At 45.7% G+C, this 23,967-nt stretch overlaps 1 protein-coding gene across 5 annotated transcripts in view; it reads left to right on the forward strand.

Moving 5' to 3' along the window:
- Nucleotides 1–23,967, forward strand: part of IGSF9 (immunoglobulin superfamily member 9) — a 97,343-nt gene that overhangs the window by 5,431 nt on the left and 67,945 nt on the right. For all 5 annotated transcript variants that reach the window (XM_040411386.1, XM_040411385.1, XM_040411388.1 and 2 more), the window contains exons 2-3: nt 6,280–6,642; nt 7,034–7,222. In XM_040411386.1, the coding sequence (XP_040267320.1) occupies nt 6,564–6,642; nt 7,034–7,222 (268 nt within the window). In that variant the 5' untranslated portion in view covers nt 6,280–6,563. The remainder of the gene's footprint in view (nt 1–6,279; nt 6,643–7,033; nt 7,223–23,967) is intronic.

Below are 23,967 nucleotides of genomic sequence, written 5' to 3' on the forward strand. Positions count from 1 at the left end.
TTATATTGTATGATGTGATGTCACTGAGAGCAGGACTATGGTTATATTGGATGATGTGATGTCACTGAGAGCAGGGCTATGGTTATATTGGATGATGTGATGTCACTGAGAGCAGGGCTATGGTTATATTGGATGATGTGATGTCACTGAGGGCAGGACTATGGTTATATTGGATGATGTGATGTCACTGAGAGCAGGGCTATGGTTATATTGGATGATGTGATGTCACTGAGAGCAGGACTATGGTTATATTGGATGATGTGATGTCACTGAGGGCAGGACTATGGTTATATTGGATGATGTGATGTCACTGAGGGCAGGACTATGGTTATATTGGATGATGTGATGTCACTGAGAGCAGGGCTATGGTTATATTGGATGATGTGATGTCACTGAGAGCAGGGCTATGGTTATATTGTATGATGTGATGTCACTGAGAGCAGGGCTATGGTTATATTGGATGATGTGATGTCACTGAGAGCAGGACTATGGTTATATTGGATGATGTGATGTCACTGAGAGCAGGGCTATGGTTATATTGGATGATGTGATGTCACTGAGAGCAGGGCTATGGTTATATTGTATGATGTGATGTCACTGAGAGCAGGACTATGGTTATATTGGATGATGTGATGTCACTGAGAGCAGGGCTATGGTTATATTGGATGATGTGATGTCACTGAGAGCAGGGCTATGGTTATATTGGATGATGTGATGTCACTGAGAGCAGGGCTATGGTTATATTGGATGATGTGATGTCACTGAGAGCAGGACTATGGTTATATTGGATGATGTGATGTCACTGAGAGCAGGGCTATGGTTATATTGGATGATGTGATGTGACTGAGAGCAGGACTATGGTTATATTGGATGATGTGATGTCACTGAGAGCAGGACTATGGTTATATTGGATGATGTGATGTCACTGAGAGCAGGGCTATGGTTATATTGGATGATGTGATGTCACTGAGAGCAGGGCTATGGTTATATTGGATGATGTGATGTCACTGAGAGCAGGGCTATGGTTATATTGGATGATGTGATGTCACTGAGGGCAGGACTATGGTTATATTGGATGATGTGATGTCACTGAGAGCAGGGCTATGGTTATATTGGATGATGTGATGTCACTGAGAGCAGGGCTATGGTTATATTGGATGATGTGATGTCACTGAGAGCAGGGCTATGGTTATATTGGATGATGTGATGTCACTGAGAGCAGGGCTATGGTTATATTGGATGATGTGATGTCACTGAGAGCAGGACTATGGTTATATTGGATGATGTGATGTCACTGAGAGCAGGGCTATGGTTATATTGGATGATGTGATGTCACTGAGAGCAGGGCTATGGTTATATTGGATGATGTGATGTCACTGCGAGCAGGGCTATGGTTATATTGGATGATGTGATGTCACTGAGAGCAGGGCTATGGTTATAGGGGATGATGTGATGTTTCAAGTGTGCCGTTAGACATCCTCTGGCACAAACATGACCGAGACGTATGTATCAGGATAACTTTATTTTTAAATCAGCCCTGTGGCAATGTGAATCGGAGTCTGGGTGTGTTGGTGTGAGTCGGAGAAGCTCCAGCTCCTCTGCGGTCAGTCTCCTCCTGTGATATCACAGGGAAAGGCTTGGAAATATTGATGTCACTGTTAGTGTGTCTATAAAATGACAAGTCTCAGAGGATAGTATGATGTCACCAAGGGCAGGGCTAATGATTTGGTGAGGGTGTGGCTATGAATTTTGATAATGATGTCATAGTGTTAAAGGCCAATAAAAGCCTAAAAGTTGGGAACGTTATCCTGATTTTATTAGCGTGATGGTGACATTGTCTGGTGTCTACCTGTTAACTCGCCCTGACCCAGCGCGCTCAGACCCATCCACAGAGGTGACTTCTCTGCCCCAAAGATGCTGGACGCCATTCAATCCTCGTTAAGGTCTGATCCGCTTTTCCCTCGTGCTCCGTCCTTCAGGACACCATGGTCTGGCACCTTTCCCAAGGTCTGTAGCCAGGTCCACTTCTGTACCAGCCTTGGAGGAAGATGTTTCGTGGATAGAAATAACATTCAGACTGTCTGCTCACTAGTAAGGTCACTGAGGCATGAGGCTCAAAGTGTCTCAGAAGTGACATATTCTGAGAGCCTTAAAATTCAGGAGTGACTTCTGTTCACCCCAGGTAGCCGAGGTATGGGGAGTTGTTGTTAGGGCCCTCACACTGTACAGGTGCTAATAAAGTTATTTTTTTGTCCATTTACTTGTCTCATTAAGCAAGTAGAATGTCAGGTGACCACCTTGTTCCCTCACAAGAGAGACTACATTACAACCGGCATCCCATATCTCAGCTTCCTGGGCTTCTGTCAGTGTGATATTTTGGGAATGGGATATTGAGGTCAACTGCCCTTGCAGGACAGTTTTCTAGGTTTTGATGGAGTTATGCTTTAAGATGAGCGGAATCGTCAAAAGCTATAAGGATGTAGCTCCTGTATCATCTCTGACCACAGAGTATGGGAGCTGTGGTGGTGATCGGCTGATCGCTGCCTTACACTGCAGCGGCCACTACAGGGGACATGTGGTATTACATGGTGGCCATTGAAATGAATGCTCAAGCTCTCTGTTCCCGAGAGAAGAGACCCTACTCTATGAAAGGGAATATAGATGTGGTTATCCTCCTGAGACAACCCAAAAATGTCTGCCCTCCTTAGTCTTGCGGTTCTCCAGCCACTCTCCTGTGGAGCAGACGTGGAAGCGTGTCAGCTTTCTTCCAGACATCTGTCTTCTATTGGCGGAGGCAGCTCTCTGCCAGAACCTCCCCGAGACGGTTTTAATTATCATAGAGATATTAAATGTCCGACCAATTCAAAGTGCCAGTCTCCTTCCAAACTTCCCTCTAAGACAAATAAAAGTTTTTTTTCTTCGGATTCATCGACTTAAGTTAAATAGAAGAAAAAATAAACCTGTCTGAAGTGTGAGTCTGAGAAAGCCATTGTGAGCATGGAGAATGGGGAGTATCGGTGGACAATTCCAGGATTTAGGAAAATAAATGTAGCAGAATGAAAGTTGTGTCTGCGGCGGTGAGGTTGGAGGCTGCAGGCGGCTCTGTGGTGTATAATGGTTGGCTGGAAAAATATAGTCAATGCCATGAATCAATTCTTCCTGAGAACATTCCTGTGCCGGAGCTTCTCGGGGTATTGCCGGGGTTAGAAGCTGATGGATCAGGTTCCGGTGACACATACGTTTAATCCATTGGCCTTTAAGCTGCCGGTGAAATTTAGTTTTTGTCTTGTGCTTTATTAGGAGTCCGGTTAGACAGTGGTAACTGGTATAGTGGGCAGTGCCCGTCTGTCAAAGTGCAAAACCCAGATCACCAGGTGATCTGTCTATACATCACTGGTGAGAGGTGACTAGCGTATAGTGATCAGTACTACATCCAGATCACCAGGACATAGAGCGGTGATATCACTGTATATACATCACTGGTGAGAGGTCACTAGAGTATAGTGATCAGTACTACACCCAGATCACCAGGACATAGAGCGGTGATATCACTGTATATACATCACTGGTGAGAGGTCACTAGAGTATAGTGATCAGTACTACACCCAGATCACCAGGACATAGAGCGGTGATATCACTGTATATACATCACTGGTGAGAGGTCACTAGAGTATAGTGATCAGTACTACACCCAGATCACCAGGACATAGAGCGGTGATATTACTGTATATACATCACTGGTGAGAGGTGACTAGAGTATAGTGATCAGTACTACACCCAGATCACCAGGACATAGAGCGGTGATATCACTGTATATACATCACTGGTGAGAGGTGACTAGCGTATAGTGATCAGTACTACATCCAGATCACCAGGACATAGAGCGGTGATATCACTGTATATATGTGTAGTGATCTGTGCTACACCCAGATCAATAGGACATAGAGCGGTGATATCACTGTATATACATCACTAGTGAGAGGTGACTAGAGTATAGTGATCAGTACTACACCCAGATCACAAGGACATAGAGCGGTGATATCACTGTATATACATCACTGGTGAGAGGTGACTAGCGTATAGTGATCAGTACTACATCCAGATCACCAGGACATAGAGCGGTGATATCACTGTATATATGTGTAGTGATCTGTGCTACACCCAGATCAATAGGACATAGAGCGGTGATATCACTGTATATACATCACTGGTGAGAGGTGACTAGAGTATAGTGATCAGTACTACATCCAGATCACCAGGACATAGAGCGGTGATATCACTGTATATACATCACTGGTGAGAGGTGACTAGAGTATAGTGATCAGTACTACACCTGGATCACCAGGACATAGAGCGGTGATATCACTGTATATACATCACTGGTGAGAGGTGACTAGAGTATAGTGATCAGTACTACACACCGGATCACCAGGACATAGAGCGGTGATATCACTGTATATACATCACTGGTGAGAGGTGACTAGCGTATAGTGATCAGTACTACATCCAGATCACCAGGACATAGAGCGGTGATATCACTGTATATACATCACTGGTGAGAGGTGACTAGAGTATAGTGATCAGTACTACACCCAGATCACCAGGACATAGAGCGGTGATATCACTGTATATACATCACTGGTGAGAGGTCACTAGAGTATAGTGATCAGTACTACACCCAGATCACCAGGATATAGAGCAGTGATATCACTGTATATACATCACTTGTGGGAGGTGACTAGCGTATAGTAATCAGTACTACACCCAGATCACCAGGACACAGAGTGGTGAAATCATTGGTGAGACGTGACTAGAGTATAGTGATCAGTACTACACCCAGATCGCCAGGACATAGAGCGGTGATATCACTGTATATACATCACTGGTGAGAGGTGACTAGAGTATAGTGATCAGTACTACATCCAGATCACCAGGACATAGAGCGGTAATATCACTGGTGAGAGGTCACTAGAGTATAGTGATCAGTACTACACCTGGATCACCAGGACACAGAGCGGTGATATCACTGTATATACATCACTGGTGAGAGGTCACTAGAGTATAGTGATCAGGACTACACCTAGATCACCAGGACATAGAGCGGTAATATCACTGGTGAGAGGTCACTAGAGTATAGTGATCAGGACTACACCCAGATCACCAGGACATAGAGCGGTAATATCACTGGTGAGAGGTCACTAGAGTATAGTGATCAGTACTACACCTGGATCACCAGGACACAGAGCGGTGATATCACTGTATATACATCACTGGTGAGAGGTCACTAGAGTATAGTGATCAGGACTACACCTAGATCACCAGGACATAGAGCGGTAATATCACTGGTGAGAGGTCACTAGAGTATAGTGATCAGGACTACACCCAGATCACCAGGACATAGAGCGGTAATATCACTGGTGAGAGGTCACTAGAGTATAGTGATCAGGACTACACCCAGATCACCAGGACATAGAGCGGTAATATCACTGGTGAGAGGTCACTAGAGTATAGTGATCAGTACTACACCAGGATCACCAGGACATAGAGCAGTGATATCACTGTATATACATCACTGGTGAGAGGTCACTAGAGTATAGTGATCAGGACTACACCCAGATCACCAGGACATAGAGCAGTAATATCACTGGTGAGAGGTCACTAGAGTATAGTGATCAGTACTACACCCAGATCACCAAGACATAGAGCGGTGATATCACTGGTGAGAGGTGACTAGAGTATAGTGATCAGTACTACACCCAGATCACCAGGACATAGAGCGGTGATATCACTGTATATACATCACTGGTGAGAGGTCACTAGAGTATAGTGATCAGTACTACACCCAGATCACCAGGACATAGAGCGGTGATATCACTGTATATACATCATCGGTAAGAGGTCACTAGAGTATAGTGATCAGTACTACACCCAGATCACCAGGACATAGAGCAGTAATATTACTGGTGAGAGGTCACTAGAGTATAGTGATCAGTACTACACCCAGATCACCAGGACATAGAGCGGTGATATCACTGGTGAGAGGTCACTAGAGTATAGAGATCAGTACTACACCCAGACCTGGAGGTTAGGTTTATATGAAGTGGTCGGTCCTGATTTCGGCTTCTGTTCTGCCGGTAGCTCAGGAATTTGCTCCTCTGTGTTTGCTCTGCCCCCTGTTCAGAGTTTAGTGGACACTATGTAGTAGGTGTGGACTGAGCAAATATTGACTGATCTGTGAGGAGCTGTGGTGCTCACTACTCATGAACTTCTCTGTTGCAGGTCTGTGAGGCCACGCTCTGCAGCCTGGGACGTGCACCCCACGGGGGAAGACGGCCAGGACCCCAGTGTAGGACAAGCTGCGGCTGCACACTCCCCTGGATATTTCCTAATGACTGGAGGTCCATCTGAGGCCTCAGGGTGACTCTCCAGCATCGTGGACTCCAGCCAAGGACTGAGTGACTCTTTCCAGGCGTGGCGGGGTGTTCAGGCACACTGGAGGTCACTGCTTCGGGTCTCCTGATGCTGCATGAAAGGACAGCTGAATTTCCTGTGGCCGTCTGCCTATGTGTGGCTGGCAAGTGTGTGCTATGCATTGGGCTCCCTGGATCTTCTGCCTCAGCCTGTCATTCTGCTGCGTTGAAGGTAAGTGGCCGCACCTGGAAGTAGATACCCTACAGCGGCCATTTCTACTACAGTCTATGCTCTGTCCTCTCTACCTCCTGAGAGATACATAGTGATACCTGCAGATTATTACACCTCTGACCTCTAGAGATCTGCAGAACATCGCTCTGTCCTCTCTACCTCCTGACAGATACATAGTGATACCTGCAGATTATTACACCCCTGGCCTCTCTACAGATCTGCAGAACATCGCTCTGTCCTCTCTACCTCCTGACATATACATAGTGATATATCCTGAAGATTATTACACCCCTGGCCTCTCTACAGATCTGCAGAACATCGCTCTGTCCTCTCTACCTCCTGACTGGTACATGATGGTGGTTCTCCTCACTCCGGTGTCTTCTTCCCTCAGGTGCCATCCGATCGGACGCTCAGGCTGTGGTTGGCCGTGTAGGAGAGAGTGCGGTGCTGCCATGCAGCCTCCTCCATGACGCCGGCCGCCCTCCCCTCTATGTCATCGAGTGGGTGCGCTTTGGCTTCATCCTCCCGATTTTTATAAAGTTTGGCCTCTTCTCCCCTCGTGTGGACCCTCAGTATCTAGGTAAGTGTCCGAGACATGGCGAAGAGCATAACCTGAGGTCATCGCATCCTTTATGTATTGTACTCACTTCTATAGCGCTGACATATTCCACAGCGCAGTACAGACATCAGCATCACTCACTGCACCGCTATCTATCCATCTATCTGTCTATCCATCTATCTATTATCTATCTTATATCTATCTATCTATTATCTATCTATCATCTATCTATCTATCTATCTATTATCTATCTATCATCTATCTATCTCATATCTATCTATCTATTATCTATCTATCTATCTATCTCATATCTATCCATCTATCCATCTATCTCATATCTATCTATCTATCTCCTATCTATCTATCTATCTATCTATCTATCCATCTATCTTATATCTATCTATCTATCTATCCATCTATCTCATATCTATCTATCTCCTATCTATCTATCTATCTCATATCTATCTATCTATCTATCTTCAATTGCGGATCTGCAAAACACGGATACCAGCTGTGTGCGTTCTACATTTTGCGGACCGCACATGGCCGGCGCTATATAGAAATGCCTCCTCTGGTCCATGCTCTATATATTTTTTGCAAGGCCGTGGAACGGAGCAGCAGATGCGGGCAGCACTTGGTGCTATTGAAATGAATAGTTCCTCAAAATTGCAGAACAGATGCGGACCCAGAATTATGGTTGTGTGAACGCACCCTTAGAAGAACATGGTTGTGCGCCGCCCCTGTAGACAGCTTGTCTCCATTCAGTCCAATGCAGGCGCTATCCGTGGACAGATTTCTGTCGGAGCTGGTGGAGGTCTCCTGGCCCTCCTGTGACCTGTGGCTGGATGTTCTGGTCCTGGTCCGGAGCCTCCAGCGGTGTGTCAGCGTGCTGTTTACGCTCCTGGTTACGGTTGTGTGGACACTGATAGTAGTCCCTGACATCAGTATCTGTCACCAGAGTCGGGGATAGGGTTACCCGGCCTCCTGTCCCCACCTGTGTAATACAAACATCTCAGCCCGCAGGTGGAGCGTCCCCTTAGGGGGAATGAGGAAGTGAATGCATGAGTGACTATGTAAAGGCGGTGCAGGCGGGCATGTCATGGGTCACTGGTGCCCGATGACAGACTGGCAAGTAATATTAGTTACAATCTGCAATACCTGATGTATGTGTTCCACTTTCTCGATTGTCAGCTCTTGGGACTAGACTACGAGGATGAATAGACTAAAGAATGTAATAAAGGGGCTTTAGCAGAGATCCCCAGTTCTCAGCAGATGAGGGGTTAATCCTCTTTGGGGAATGTAAGACGTCTTGTGGCTTTGCCTCAGGTGTCAGACTGGATTAATCACGCTTTGTTACAAATAGAGCGGGAAGAAGGGGGGGGCCTTAAACTTGATGGTCGGAGAGGGGAACATTTCGTGAATTAATGCGCTCATGTAGATTAGGGTTACACCCGAGACGGCGATTTCAGGCAATAATCCCAGACACATGCAGGTTATTTGACCTAAATTGACAACTTCCCCCCTCCTCCTCCCAAGTATGAGATGCACAGCAAGTACACTCGGGGAGGTTGCACGCCTTCCATGGTCTTCAGTCTTTATGCCAGCTGCACCAAAGTGGACTGTACCTGCATCATGGTTATAGCAATACAGTGGTGAGATCACGCCCACCACATCAACCACTGTACCAATTTGGATCTCGAAGACACCCACTTCTGATAATGGCCTGGCAGAGGACATCGGGACACCCTTCTAGTAAAGGAATGGTGGAGTCAGGTGATACCTTTCGAGCCAATCACAGAGAGTTTAAGGGGGTGTTCACTGGGAGATATTGCCCCATTACTCGAGGGTTACTATTCAAAGACGTCTGTCTTCATGGTAAGTTCCCAACGTTGGCTGAAGTTCAGACAACTTGGTCAAATGACCACATTCAATGGAAAGTGGAGGGAAGAGCAGCTACTAGGTATTCCTCATCTCTACAGAAATGGTGTCTAGGTTGACACATCCAAGTTTTTGGGGAAGCATCTGATGCCCCTTGTAGACAGTAGATTGTAGATCAGTTTTATCAGCAAGATCCACCAAGAACAACGTCTGGCAGCTTTGGCCCTTCAATTAAAAGTGTGTGTGTGAGGGGGGGGGGGGGGGGTGGAGAGCAGCTACTAGGTATTCCTTATCTCTACGGCAAGCAGTAGAATTGGGCGGCCAGGTTGACACATGAAGGTATTAGGTATTCCTTATCTCTACAGAATTGGTGTCTAGGTTGACACATCCAGGTTTCCCACAACCAAAAAGGTTGGTGAAGCATGTGATGCCCTTGTAGACAATAGATTGTTGATCAGTCTTACCGGACTCAACAAGATCCACCAAGAACAACGTCTTCTGGCAGCTTTGGTCCTTCAATTAAAAGTGTGTGTGGGGAAGGGGGGGGGGGGGTGGAGAGCAGCTACTAGGTATTCCTTATCTCTACGACAAGCAGTAGAATTGGGCGGCCAGGTTGACACATGGAGGTATTAGGTATTCCTTATCTCTACAGAATTGGTGTCTAGGTTGACACATCCAGGTTTCCCACAACCGAAAAGGTTGGTGAAGCATGTGATGCCCTTGTAGACAATAGATTGTTGATCAGTCTTACCGAAATCAGCAAGATCTACCAAGAACAACATCTTCTGGCAGCTTTGGCCCTTCAATAGAAAGTGTGTAGGGGGGTGGGGGGAGCAGCTACTAGGTATTCCTTATCTCTACGGCAAGCAGTAGAATTGGGCGACCAGGTTGACACATCCAAGTTTCCCCTAACCGAAGAGGTTGGTGAAGCATCTGATGCCCCTGTAGACAGTAGATTGTTGATTAGTCTTACCGAAATCAGCAAGATCCACCAAGAACAACATCTTCTGGCAGCCTTGGCCCTTCGTCAAATTTTTGTGGCCTTATATTCTGGTCTACATTAGTTTTTAATAATGACTCCATTGTAGGCACTCAGCCTGGGACCAATACACATTAATGAGTGTAATTACCAGGTGAGCAAACACGGGAAAACTGGTTTGAAACTACGAAGCAGCATTTCTTGTCATGAGATGATCCGGGGTCATGTCACCAGAGAGGAGAGAAGCTCAGATTCTCTCAGGACGACAAGCATTGTCTCCTGCCCAAACAAAAGGTCCTTTATCTTCTCTGCAGGGGAGGGGTCCCAACGGTCACTTCAGAACAAGCAAAGAGCTTCAGGCACTGGGGTGTGGAACGTACGGGACGCTCACATGGATATTTCTACTTGAAATGTTTCGGTGTCCTTAGGAGTAAGTTTGAATGTAGGACATGTCCAGGAGAGGGAAGGCGGGGGAGGCGTATTTACAACCCAACACTACGGAGTGATGTGTGAAAAGGAACTCCTGGGGATTCACACGACTCGCTGGTGGTTATGGGTCGGGTTTAGGAAAACAAAAAGGGCAATATAAATAATAACCTGCTATAAAAAGGACTTATTGTTCACCCGGACGAGCCCCCAACCATGAGGCAGCTTAACGATCCACAATTTCACGTTCTTCCTTCCTCAATGCCAACGCCAAGAGGTGGCGCCCAGAACCGTTGTCACTTTTTAGGAGTCGAGATGAGAGACTAAAATAGGTCCCTGCATGGTTAATCGATCCTTCCCGCTTTGCTGACTGATGCCTCTGGTCAAGTAGATTTTTATATATATCTACGACAGACATCGATAAGTGGACATAGCCGTACACACTGCTCAGCACGGGTGGCTTATTGCCATGAAATGGGCACACCGCCCAAGACACCTACTCCCAAGAACCACATAGAACAGTACGATATGTGCCCTCAACCATTGGGTAACAGAAACATTGACCTCAACCAACAACTTTGCCCATCTGCACCCAGGAAACCATTGATCACTCTGAAGAACACTAGTGACTACCACAGTCCTGCCACCCAACTAGTGTCCCACAATGGCGTACCACCCTGTTATGATATGCTAATTGCCAGGCGTAACGGGCAACACCATAAAAATGTCTACTCCCTACTCTCGGTTGTGCCAACGCACATTTTGTCCATTCTAGAGATCCACTTGATGATACGATTGTCACGGCTCGCCTCGTGTACTAGGTTGTCACAGCCCCACCCCCTCCGTGACAGTCACTAAAGGGTCCTCTCCTGCAATAGGAGATATGTGAATAAAGGAAAACTCCTCCCAACAGAATATTTATTTTTTTTTGTCGAAAAATGTAGGTTGGATTAGAGGAGCCCCTTTAACCCCCTCTGTGCTGTTTTCTGCAAGATTATGACATGTGATCTGAGTAGAAAAGCAGGGACCCTGAAGTTCATCCCCTCCCTGCGCTCCCTCACAGCAGGTGTATTGTTCTGCTGCTGTATGGAGGAACCATATATCACATGTGCCGCTCTATAGGAGGCTCCTGTCCGATGTGTAAGGTCAGCCAGTCCTCACATACTTGCACTGCATTCTCTCCTATCTGCTGAGTTTTTTTGTCTTGTTTTTTTTTTTAACCATTTTTAAAGGAAAATTGTATTTTAAATTAAAAGAAAAATTAAGTAAAAATAAAAAAATAATTTTTAATATGTATATATATATATAGTTCTAGGCCTGCCATGCCTTCGATCTGCATAGGGTTTACGGTGTATAAAAAAGTAATTAAAGGTTTATAAAAAGTATATTCCCTATTTTAATTTACCTTTTTTATATACTTTATTTTTATTTGATATTACTTTATAAAAAAAAAATTATATAATTTTTTTTTTACTTTTTTGACAATTTTATTTACTTCTTCTATACTTTTGTATGCTTTCTAAATATACTTTATTATATAATTTTATTTACTTTTTATATACCGTACTTTTTGTATACTTTTATATGCTTTCTAAATATACTTTATTATATCATTTACTTTATATATAATGTATTGACTTTTTCATAGTTGTATTTATTATTTACCTTTTTATATACTTTTTTTATTACATTTTTTTTAATAGAATGTTATTGACTTTTATATACTTTCAATACTGTATATGTTTTATGTACTTTGTTATATAATTTTATATCCTTTACTTTTTTCTAAAGTTTTATATACTTTTGTTTTTAGATGAGTTTCTATGCTTTTTATTTTATATATGGCTCTTCTGCGGTAATGGCAGGGGGGTGACATTAATAATGGCTTAACCCTTTTATCACTCTATGGTTTGGTATATGGTCTAAGGCGCAATTTACTACTATCTGCCGTGGTTCTACTGAACTGGACTCATCATTATTCTCTAGTGATCTGAGTCCGTTTCAGTCGAACCTTAGGAGTCCTGGACATTGCGGGGTTAAAATGCACCCCCATTATGGGTTATTTGAAAGTGGTCTTAGGTATACTTGTGGTCCCGCGGTGCACATGGACAACAAGTCCCAGCAATCCCTATCTCGTGTGTGCAGGGTCACATCCGCTGTGACATTGTAACGCAGCCCAGCTGTGTGGTTACCGGGGCGAGGAGCCTGAAATGTGATGTCTGGTGCAGCTAGTGATGGAGCCGCTATGGGTGCGACTACTGCCAGCCACCGCAGCCTGATGTAACCCGGGGGGTGGCAGCGAGGGCAGGGGGCACAGCTTCCCTCCGCTGCCCGGGCAACCACTTCTGTATTTTCAGTCCCATCCGCCTGGCATTGTCCAAGTGCTTAGGTTTAAATTCCCTTTGCCATGGTTACCAGGTGGATGGCGGGGGGGGGTCCCAGGGCGGAGGAGGGGCACGGAGGTGGAGGTACCCGGGGCGGGGGTGAGGGGTCTGCTTGTTTTTTTTTCATTCTTGCATTTTTCAAAGTCTCGAATCAGTGATCGCAGGACAGACGGCATTGTGCGTCCTCACTGCAGAGGGGGAGGGGGGACGCCCCCCGTAATATACAAGCTGTGTATCTAATCCTGACATGTGTGATACAGTCTGCTGAGCTGTGTATCTAATCCTGACATGTGTGATACCGGCTGCTGAGCTGTGTATCTAATCCTGACATATGTGATACCGGCTGCTGAGCTGTGTATCTAATCCTATCCTGTGTGATACTGTCTGCTGAGCTGTGTATCTAATCCTCTCCTGTGTTATACTGTCTGCTGAGCTGTGTATCTAATCCTATCCTGTGTGATACCGTCTGCTGAGCTGTGTATCTAATCCTATCCTGTGTGATACTGACTGCTGAGCTGTGTATCTAATCCTATCCTGTGTGATACTGACTGCTGAGCTGTGTATCTAATCCTATCCTGTGTGATACTGTCTGCTGAGCTGTGTATCTAATCCTATCCTGTGTGATACTGTCTGCTGAGCCGTGTATCTAATTCTATCCTGTGTGATACTGTCTGCTGAGCTGTGTATCTAATCCTATCCTGTGTGATACTGACTGCTGAGCTGTGTATCTAATTCTATCCTGTGTGATACTGTCTGCTGAGCTGTGTATCTAATCCTATCCTGTGTGATACTGTCTGCTGAGCTGTGTATCTAATCCTATCCTGTGTGGTACTGTCTGCTGAGCTGTGTATCTAATCCTGTCCTGTGTGATACTGTCTGCTGAGCTGTGTATCTAATCCTGACATGTGTGATACCGGCTGCTGAGCTGTGTATCTAATCCTATCCTGTGTGATACCGGCTGCTGAGCTGTGTATCTAATCCTATCCTGTGTGATACTGACTGCTGAGCTGTGTATCTAATCCTATCCTGTGTGATACTGTCTGCTGAGCTGTGTATCTAATCCTATCCTGTGTGATACTGTCTGCTGAGCTGTGTATCTAATCCTATCCTGTGTGATACTGTCTGCTGAGCTGTGTATCTAATCCTATCCTGTGTGATACTGACTGCTGAGCTGTGTATCTAATCCTATCCTGTGTGATACTGTCTGCTGAGCTGTGTATCTAATCCTATCCTGTGTGATACTGTCTGCTGAGCTGTGTATCTAATCCTATCCTGTGTGATACTGTCTGCTGAGCTGTGTATCTAATCCTATCCTGTGTGATACTGTCTGCTGAGCTGTGTATCTAATCCTATCATGTGTGATACTGTCTGCTGAGCTGTGTATCTAATCCTATCCTGTGTGATACTGTCTGCTGAGCTGTGTATCTAATCCTATCCTGTGTGATACTGACTGCTGAGCTGTGTATCTAATCCTATCCTGTGTGATACTGACTGCTGAGCTGTGTATCTAATCCTGTCCTGTGTGATACTGTCTGCTGAGCTGTGTATCTAATCCTATCCTGTGTGATACTGTCTGCTGAGCTGTGTATCTAATCCTATCCTGTGTGATACTGACTGCTGAGCTGTGTATCTAATCCTATCCTGTGTGATACTGACTGCTGAGCTGTGTATCTAATCCTATCCTGTGTGATACTGTCTGCTGAGCTGTGTATCTAATCCTATCCTGTGTGATACTGTCTGCTGAGCTGTGTATCTAATCCTATCCTGTGTGATACTGTCTGCTGAGTTGTGTATCTAATCCTATCCTGTGTGATACTGACTGCTGAGCTGTGTATCTAATCCTATCCTGTGTGATACTGTCTGCTGAGCTGTGTATCTAATCCTATCCTGTGTGATACTGTCTGCTGAGCTGTGTATCTAATCCTATCCTGTGTGATACTGTCTGCTGAGCTGTGTATCTAATCCTATCCTGTGTGATACTGCCTGCTGAGCTGTGTATCTAATCCTATCCTGTGTGATACAGTCTGCTGAGCTGTGTATCTAATCCTATCATGTGTGATACTGACTGCTGAGCTGTGTATCTAATCCAGTCCTGTGTGATACTGTCTGCTGAGCTGTGTATCTAATCCTATCCTGTGTGATACTGTCTGCTGAGCTGTGTATCTAATCCTATCCTGTGTGATACAGTCTGCTGAGCTGTGTATCTAATCCTGTCCTGTGTGATACTGTCTGCTGAGCAGTGTATCTAATCCTATCCTGTGTGATACAGTCTGCTGAGCTGTGTATCTAATCCTCTCCTGTGTGATACAGTCTGCTGAGCTGTGTATCTAATCCTATCCTGTGTGATACCGGCTGCTGAGCTGTGTATCTAATCCTGACATGTGTGATACCGGCTGCTGAGCTGTGTATCTAATCCTGACATATGTGATACCGGCTGCTGAGCTGTGTATCTAATCCTATCCTGTGTGATACTGACTGCTGAGCTGTGTATCTAATCCTATCCTGTGTGATACTGACTGCTGAGCTGTGTATCTAATCCTATCCTGTGTGATACTGTCTGCTGAGCTGTGTATCTAATCCTATCCTGTGTGATACTGTCTGCTGAGCTGTGTATCTAATCCTATCCTGTGTGATACTGTCTGCTGAGCTGTGTATCTAATCCTATCCTGTGTGATACTGACTGCTGAGCTGTGTATCTAATCCTATCCTGTGTGATACTGTCTGCTGAGCTGTGTATCTAATCCTATCCTGTGTGATACTGTCTGCTGAGCTGTGTATCTAATCCTATCCTGTGTGATACTGTCTGCTGAGTTGTGTATCTAATCCTATCCTGTGTGATACTGTCTGCTGAGCTGTGTATCTAATCCTATCCTGTGTGATACTGTCTGCTGAGCAGTGTATCTAATCCTATCCTGTGTGATACCAGCTGCTGAGCTGTGTATCTAATCCTATCCTATGTGGTACTGTCTGCTGAGCTGTGTATCTAATCCTATCCTGTGTGATACCAGCTGCTGAGCTGTGTATCTAATCCTATCCTATGTGGTACTGTCTGCTGAGCTGTGTATCTAATCCTATCCTGTGTGATACTGTCTGCTGAGCTGTGTATCTAATCCTATCCTGTGTGATACAGTCTGCTGAGCTGTGTATCTAATCCTGTCCTGTGTGATACTGTCTGCTGAGCAGTGTATCTAATCCTATCCTGTGTGATACAGTCTGCTGAGCTGTGTATCTAATCCTCTCCTGTGTGATACAGTCTGCTGAGCTGTGTATCTAATCCTATCCTGTGTGATACTGTCTGCTGAGCTGTGTATCTAATCCTATCCTGTGTGATACTGTCTGCTGAGCTGTGTATCTAATCCTCTCCTGTGTGATACAGTCTGCTGAGCTGTGTATCTAATCCTATCCTGTGTGATACTGTCTGCTGAGCTGTGTATCTAATCCTATCCTGTGTGATACAGTCTGCTGAGCAGTGTATCTAATCCTCTCCTGTGTGATACTGTCTGCTGAGCTGTGTATCTAATCCTGTCATGTGTGATACAGTCTGCTGATCTGTGTATCTAATCCTATCCTGTGTGATACTGTCTGCTGAGCTGTGTATCTAATCCTATCCTGTGTGATACTGTCTGCTGAGCTGTGTATCTAATCCTATCCTGTGTGATACAGTCTGCTGAGCTCTGTATCTAATCGTATCCTGTGTGATACCGTCTGCTGAGCTGTGTATCTAATCCTATCCTGTGTGATACTGTCTGCTGAGCTGTGTATCTAATCCTGTGTGATACTGACTGCTGAGCTGTGTATCTAATCCTATCCTGTGTGATACTGTCTGCTGAGCCGTGTATCTAATCCTGTCCTGTGTGATACTGTCTGCTGAGCTGTGTATCTAATCCTATCCTGTGTGATACTGTCTGCTGAGCTGTGTATCTAATCCTATCCTGTGTGATACTGTCTGCTGAGCTGTGTATCTAATCATATCCTGTGTGATACTGTCTGCTGAGCTGTGTATCTAATCCTGTGTGATACTGACTGCTGAGCTGTGTATCTAATCCTGTGTGATACTGACTGCTGAGCTGTGTATCTAATCCTATCCTGTGTGATACTGTCTGCTGAGCTGTGTATCTAATCCTATCCTGTGTGATACTGTCTGCTGAGCTGTGTATCTAATCCTATCCTGTGTGATACTGTCTGCTGAGCTGTGTATCTAATCCTATCCTGTGTGATACTGTCTGCTGAGCTGTGTATCTAATCCTATCCTGTGTGATACTGTCTGCTGAGCTGTGTATCTAATCCTATCCTGTGTGATACTGTCTGCTGAGCTGTGTATCTAATCCTATCCTGTGTGATACTGTCTGCTGAGCTGTGTATCTAATCCTGTGTGATACTGACTGCTGAGCTGTGTATCTAATCCTGTCCTGTGTGATACTGTCTGCTGAGCCGTGTATCTAATCCTGTCCTGTGTGATACAGTCTGCTGAGCTATGTATCTAAGCCTGCTGCTGGCTCAGAGAAGAGCAGGGTGCAGACTACTCTCAGTGCGGGGTGGCCTGTAGATTGTCAGCTCCTGTGTCCGGGTCCCGCCCCCCAGGAGGCTGGTGACGACAGTGGTAATAGAGGGTTCTCCTGTACGCATCTTTTGAAAGTTTGAAAAATGCCTTTTTACCTTCCATCCGTCCCCCCCCCCCCCCCCCCTCCGGCTCGCCAGCTTCCCCCTCCTTCCCCCACATACCGCCATTCTTCTCCATCCTCATCCTCTGTCCTACAAGGTGCAGCCATGTGGATGGAGTAGTGGAATTGGGGGGCACATATTATGCGAGGAGGACCCAGCTTTCCCAGGATCCTGCCTGATATGATCTGGGAGACTTGTGGTCCGGGATACTAGATGTACGTCACCCAGCGTTCCCAGACCCCTGAGGACCCCGGGGTGGATTACAGCTTGAATCCTCCTACTCATATATTTAGAGGGATATTTGAAAGAGATGAGCGTTTCCCTGGCCTCTCCCCCTCTCTCGGCGGTGCTTTGAATGTCGGTTGCTATGCAGTACACCGCCGGTTACTAGGACTACAATGTAATTGGGAAAAAAAAACTGAATAAAAATTCATGAATGGAAGTTCATAATGGCGCGAAGGCTGCATATGTGAGAGCTATATAGACCCCCAGAGACAGCCAATCAGATGTAGATGAGAGCGGTGCGGTCTGTACTGTAGATGAGAGCGGTGCGGTCTGTACTGTAGATGAGAGCGGTCCGGTCTTCGATGTAGCTGAGAGCTCTGTGGTCCGGTCTTCGATGTAGATGAGAGCTCTGTGGTCCGGTCTTCGATGTAGATGAGAGCTCTGTGGTCCGGTCTGTACTGTAGATGAGAGCTCTGTGGTCCGGTCTGTACTGTAGATGAGAGCTCTGTGGTCCGGTCTTCGATGTAGATGAGAGCTCTGTGGTCCGGTCTGTACTGTAGATGAGAGCTCTGTGGTCCGGTCTGTACTGTAGATGAGAGCTCTGTGGTCCGGTCTTCGATGTAGATGAGAGCTCTGTGGTCCGGTCTTCGATGTAGATGAGAGCTCTGTGGTCCGGTCTTCGATGTAGATGAGAGCGCTGTGGTCCGGTCTTCGATGTAGATGAGAGCTCTGTGGTCCAGTCTTCGATGTAGATGAGAGCTCTGTGGTCCGGTCTTCGATGTAGATGAGAGCTCTGTGGTCCGGTCTTCGATGTAGATGAGAGCTCTGTGGTCCGGTCTTCGATGTAGATGAGAGCGCTGTGGTCCAGTCTTCGATGTAGATGAGAGCTCTGTGGTCCGGTCTGTACTGTAGATAAGAGCGGTGTGGTCTGGTCTTCGATGTAGATGAGAGCGCTGTGGTCCGGTCTTCGATGTAGATGAGAGCGGTGTGGTCCGGTCTTCGATGTAGATGAGAGCTCTTTGGTCCGGTCTTCGATGTAGATGAGAGCTCTGTGGTCCGGTCTTCGATGTAGATGAGAGCTCTGTGGTCCGGTCTTCGATGTAGATGAGAGCTCTGTGGTCCGGTCTTCGATGTAGATGAGAGCTCTGTGGTCCGGTCTTCGATGTAGATGAGAGCTCTGTGGTCCGGTCTGTACTGTAGATGAGAGCTCTGTGGTCCGGTCTGTACTGTAGATGAGAGCTCTGTGGTCCGGTCTGTACTGTAGATGAGAGCGGTGTGGTCCGGTCTTCGATGTAGATGAGAGCGCTGTGGTCCGGTCTTCGATGTAGATGAGAGCTCTGTGGTCCAGTCTTCGATGTAGATGAGAGCTCTGTGGTCCGGTCTGTACTGTAGATGAGAGCTCTGTGGTCCGGTCTTCGATGTAGATGAGAGCTCTGTGGTCCGGTCTTCGATGTAGATGAGAGCGCTGTGGTCCGGTCTTCGATGTAGATGAGAGCTCTGTGGTCCAGTCTTCGATGTAGATGAGAGCTCTGTGGTCCGGTCTGTACTGTAGATGAGAGCTCTGTGGTCCGGTCTTCGATGTAGATGAGAGCTCTGTGGTCCGGTCTTCGATGTAGATGAGAGCTCTGTGGTCCGGTCTTCGGTGTAGATGAGAGCTCTGTGGTCCGGTCTTCGTGTAGATGAGAGAGGTGTGGTCCGATCTGTACTGTAGATTGAGAGCGGTGTGGTCCGGTCTGTACTGTAGATGAGAGCTCTGTGGTCCGGTCTTCGATGTAGATGAGAGCTCTGTGGTCCGGTCTGTACTGTAGATGAGAGCGGTGTGGTCTGGTCTTCGATGTAGATGAGAGCGGTGTGGTCCGGTCTGTACTGTAGATGAGAGCTCTGTGGTCCGGTCTTCGATGTAGATGAGAGCTCTGTGGTCCGGTCTTCGATGTAGATGAGAGTTCTGTGGTCCGGTCTGTACTGTAGATGAGAGCGGTGTGGTCCGGTCTTCGATGTAGATGAGAGCTCTCTGGTCCGGTCTGCGATGTAGATGAGAGCTCTTTGGTCCGGTCTTCGATGTAGATGAGAGCTCTGTGGTCCGGTCTGTACTGTAGATGAGAGCTCTGTAGTCCGCTCTGTACTGTAGATGAGAGCGGTGTGGTCCGGTCTTCGGTGTAGATGGGAGTGGTGTGGTCCGGTCTTCGGTGTAGATGAGAGCTCTGTGGTCCGGTCTTCGATGTAGATGAGAGCTCTGTGGTCCGGTCTGTACTGTAGATAAGAGCGGTGTGGTCCGGTCTTCGATGTAGATGAGAGCGGTGTGGTCCGGTCTTCGATGTAGATGGGAGTGGTGTGGTCCGGTCTTCGATGTAGATGAGAGTTCTGTGGTCCAGTCTGTACTGTAGATGAGAGCGGTGTGGTCCGGTCTTCGATGTAGATGAGAGCTCTGTGGTCCGGTCTGCGATGTAGATGAGAGTTCTGTGGTCCGGTCTGTACTGTAGATGAGAGCTCTGTGGTCCGGTCTTCGATGTAGATGAGAGCTCTGTGGTCCGGTCTTTGATGTAGATGAGAGCTCTGTGGTCCGGTCTTCGATGTAGATGAGAGCTCTGTGGTCCAGTCTTCGATGTAGATGAGAGCTCTGTGGTCCAGTCTTCGATGTAGATGAGAGCTCTGTGGTCCGGTCTGCGATGTAGATGAGAGTTCTGTGGTCCGGTCTGTACTGTAGATGAGAGCTCTGTGGTCCAGTCTTCGATGTAGATGAGAGCTCTGTGGACCGGTCTGTACTGTAGATGAGAGCTCTGTGGTCCGGTCTTCGATGTAGATGAGAGCTCTGTGGTCCGGTCTTCGATGTAGATGAGAGCTCTGTGGTCCAGTCTTCGATGTAGATGAGAGCTCTGTGGTCCAGTCTGTACTGTAGATGAGAGCGGTGTGGTCCGGTCTTCGGTGTAGATGGGAGTGGTGTAGTCCGGTCTTCGATGTAGATGAGAGCTCTGTGGTCCGGTCTTCGATGTAGATGAGAGCTCTGTGGTCCAGTCTGTACTGTAGATGAGAGCTCTGTGGTCCGATCTGTACTGTAGATGAGAGCTCTGTGGTCCGGTCTGTACTGTAGATGAGAGCTCTGTGGTCCGGTCTTCGATGTAGATGAGAGTTCTGTGGTCCAGTCTGTACTGTAGATGAGAGCGGTGTGGTCCGGTCTTCGGTGTAGATGGGAGTGGTGTAGTCCGGTCTTCGATGTAGATGAGAGCTCTGTGGTCCAGTCTGTACTGTAGATGAGAGCTCTGTGGTCCGGTCTGTACTGTAGATGAGAGCTCTGTGGTCCGGTCTTCGATGTAGATGAGAGCGGTGTGGTCCGGTCTTCGATGTAGATGAGAGCTCTGTGGTCCGGTCTTCGATGTAGATGAGAGCTCTGTGGTCCAGTCTGTACTGTAGATGAGAGCTCTGTGGTCCGGTCTGTACTGTAGATGAGAGCTCTGTGGTCCGGTCTTCGATGTAGATGAGAGCTCTGTGGTCCGGTCTGTACTGTAGATGAGAGCGGTGTGGTGCCTCCCACGCAGACATTTGTTGAGGCCTGTAGACAAAATGGGCACCTCCTGGGACGCAATTCGGAGTGCCCCTTTAAATCCCTCCCAGCGGCTATCCTGACCTATGGCCCCAGCTCTCTCCACTTAGAGTAATAGGAGTTCGTTGTCTTCTGCCGATTAGAGGGATTTCCTCACAACCCTGGGTGACCTCGGCTACATGCGGTACAGGATTTACAAGGCATGTTTAACCTCCCCCCCTTTGTTACCTGAGGCAGGGAGAATGTAAGCCCTACCCCGAGGAGGAGCGGAATACAAGTCTGTCTGGTCCCCATATGGCGGCACTGATCATATCTGCGCTATACATATAAAGGATAGGGGTAATGTGATGTACGTTACATACTGCTGAGACCACTGAGGGGATGGGGACCGGCAGCCTGCGACAAAGGGGCCTGTCCAATACACCCTGGCAATGAAGGGTTAATCATGGGCGGGGCCGCGAAAACTCCATGTTCCAGAGAGAGCTAAGACCCGTTCTGCGTAAGCTGCAGTGTGACAGTGACGATCCTGAGCTTATCCAGGACCAAGAGGGTCTGCGGGTTTATCTAATTCACATTTGGCTAATGTTGTTCTGATCGGATCAGGTGACTGATAATAGCAGCAGGCAATTAAGGAGATTGAATCTGCTCCTCACGTCTTATCTGCCGGATCATCCACCGCTACAGCGCGTCCACATAACCAGGGAAATATCTGTGACCCCACACTATTATACCTGTTATATCCCTGTACATAGGGGGCAGTATTATAGTAGTTATACCCTTGTACATAGGAGGCAGTATTATAGTAGTTATATTCTTGTACATAGGAGCAGTATTATAGTAGTTATATTCTTGTACATAGGAGCAGTATTATAGTAGTTATATTCTTGTACATAGGAGCAGTATTATAGTAGTTATATTCTTGTACATAGGAGCAGTATTATAGTAGTTATAGTCTTGTACATAGGAGCAGTATTATAGTAGTTATATTCTTGTACATAGGAGCAGTATTATAGTAGTTATACCCTTGTACATAGGAGGCAGTATTATAGTAGTTATATTCTTGTACATAGGAGCAGTATTATAGTAGTTATATTCTTGTACATAGGAGCAGTATTATAGTAGTTATATTCTTGTACATAGGAGCAGTATTATAGTAGTTATATTCTGGTACATAGGAGGCTGTATTATAGTAGTTATATTCTTGTACATAGGAGCAGTATTATAGTAGTTATATTCTTGTACATAGGAGCAGTATTATAGTAGTTATATTCTTGTACATAGGAGCAGTATTATAGTAGTTATATTCTTGTACATAGGAGGCAGTAGTATAGTAGTTATATTCCTGTATATAGGAGCAGTATTATAGTAGTTATATTCTTGTACATAGGAGCAGTATTATAGTAGTTATATTCTTGTACATAGGAGGCAGTAGTATAGTAGTTATATTCCTGTATATAGGAGCAGTATTATAGTAGTTATATTCTTGTACATAGGAGCAGTATTATAGTAGTTATATTCTTGTACATAGGAGGCAGTATTATAGTAGTTATATTCTTGTACATAGGGGGCAGTATTATAGTAGTTATATTCTTGTACATAGGAGGCAGTATTATAGTAGTTATATTCTTGTCCATAGGAGGCAGTATTATAGTAGTTATATCCCTGTACATAGGAGCAGTATTATAGTAGTTATATTCTTGTACATAGGAGCAGTATTATAGTAGTTATATTCTTGTACATAGGAGCAGTATTATAGTAGTTATATTCTTGTACATAGGAGCAGTATTATAGTAGTTATATACTTGTACATAGGAGCAGTATTATAGTAGTTTTATACTTGTACATAGGAGCAGTATTATAGTAGTTATATTCTTGTACATAGTAGCAGTATTATAGTAGTTATATTCTTGTACATAGGAGCAGTATTATAGTAGTTATATTCTTGTCAATTATCTTTTTATTGAAAAAGGTCAAGATCAAAGATATAAAGTTGACATTCTATACTCGTAGGTATATGGATATAGAGCTTATAACAACATATCTGAGGATAACCATATCCTCTCTTAAGTTTGCAATACAAATATACACATACCATATAACCACATATCTGACATGTATATTACATAGTTAAGGCATTTAGTAGATGGTCAGGTGGTATGCTTAATACTTTGTTGTAATACCACACATTGGTTAAGCTTTAATAAAGTGCAAGTACTACTTGTATATGGTCTACAAGGACCTCTGGGATTGAGGGCAACTGCCCTAAGGACATATAAAACCAATAAACGATAAACAAAACAACTCTCTAGTTATTCAAGTCGAAAAGGCATTTTGTGACATTCAATCAGGTATACAGTATAATGAGCTATGTCTGGGTCAATGGACCTTTATTAGTCTGCTAATAATGTTAATTCCCTAAATTGTAACCATGGTCTCCACATCTTAGCATGCTTCTCATGAGATCTGGATTCCCAACTAGCTAGTTCCTCTAAGCGTTGGATGAGGTCAACCTTATGTATCCAATGAGAAATGGTAGGGGGTTCAGTACTTAGCCATCTCTGAGGGATTAGCAGTCTTGCTGCCTGAATTAGTTGGGTGGCGAGACAGCCTCTAGATGGAGATAGCGCCTTTGTAGGTAGCCACAAAAGGACCAGATCAGGTGTTAGTGTTATAT

The sequence above is a fragment of the Bufo bufo genome, chromosome 11 (assembly GCF_905171765.1).
Source record: "Bufo bufo chromosome 11, aBufBuf1.1, whole genome shotgun sequence".
Taxonomy (NCBI): domain Eukaryota; kingdom Metazoa; phylum Chordata; class Amphibia; order Anura; family Bufonidae; genus Bufo; species Bufo bufo.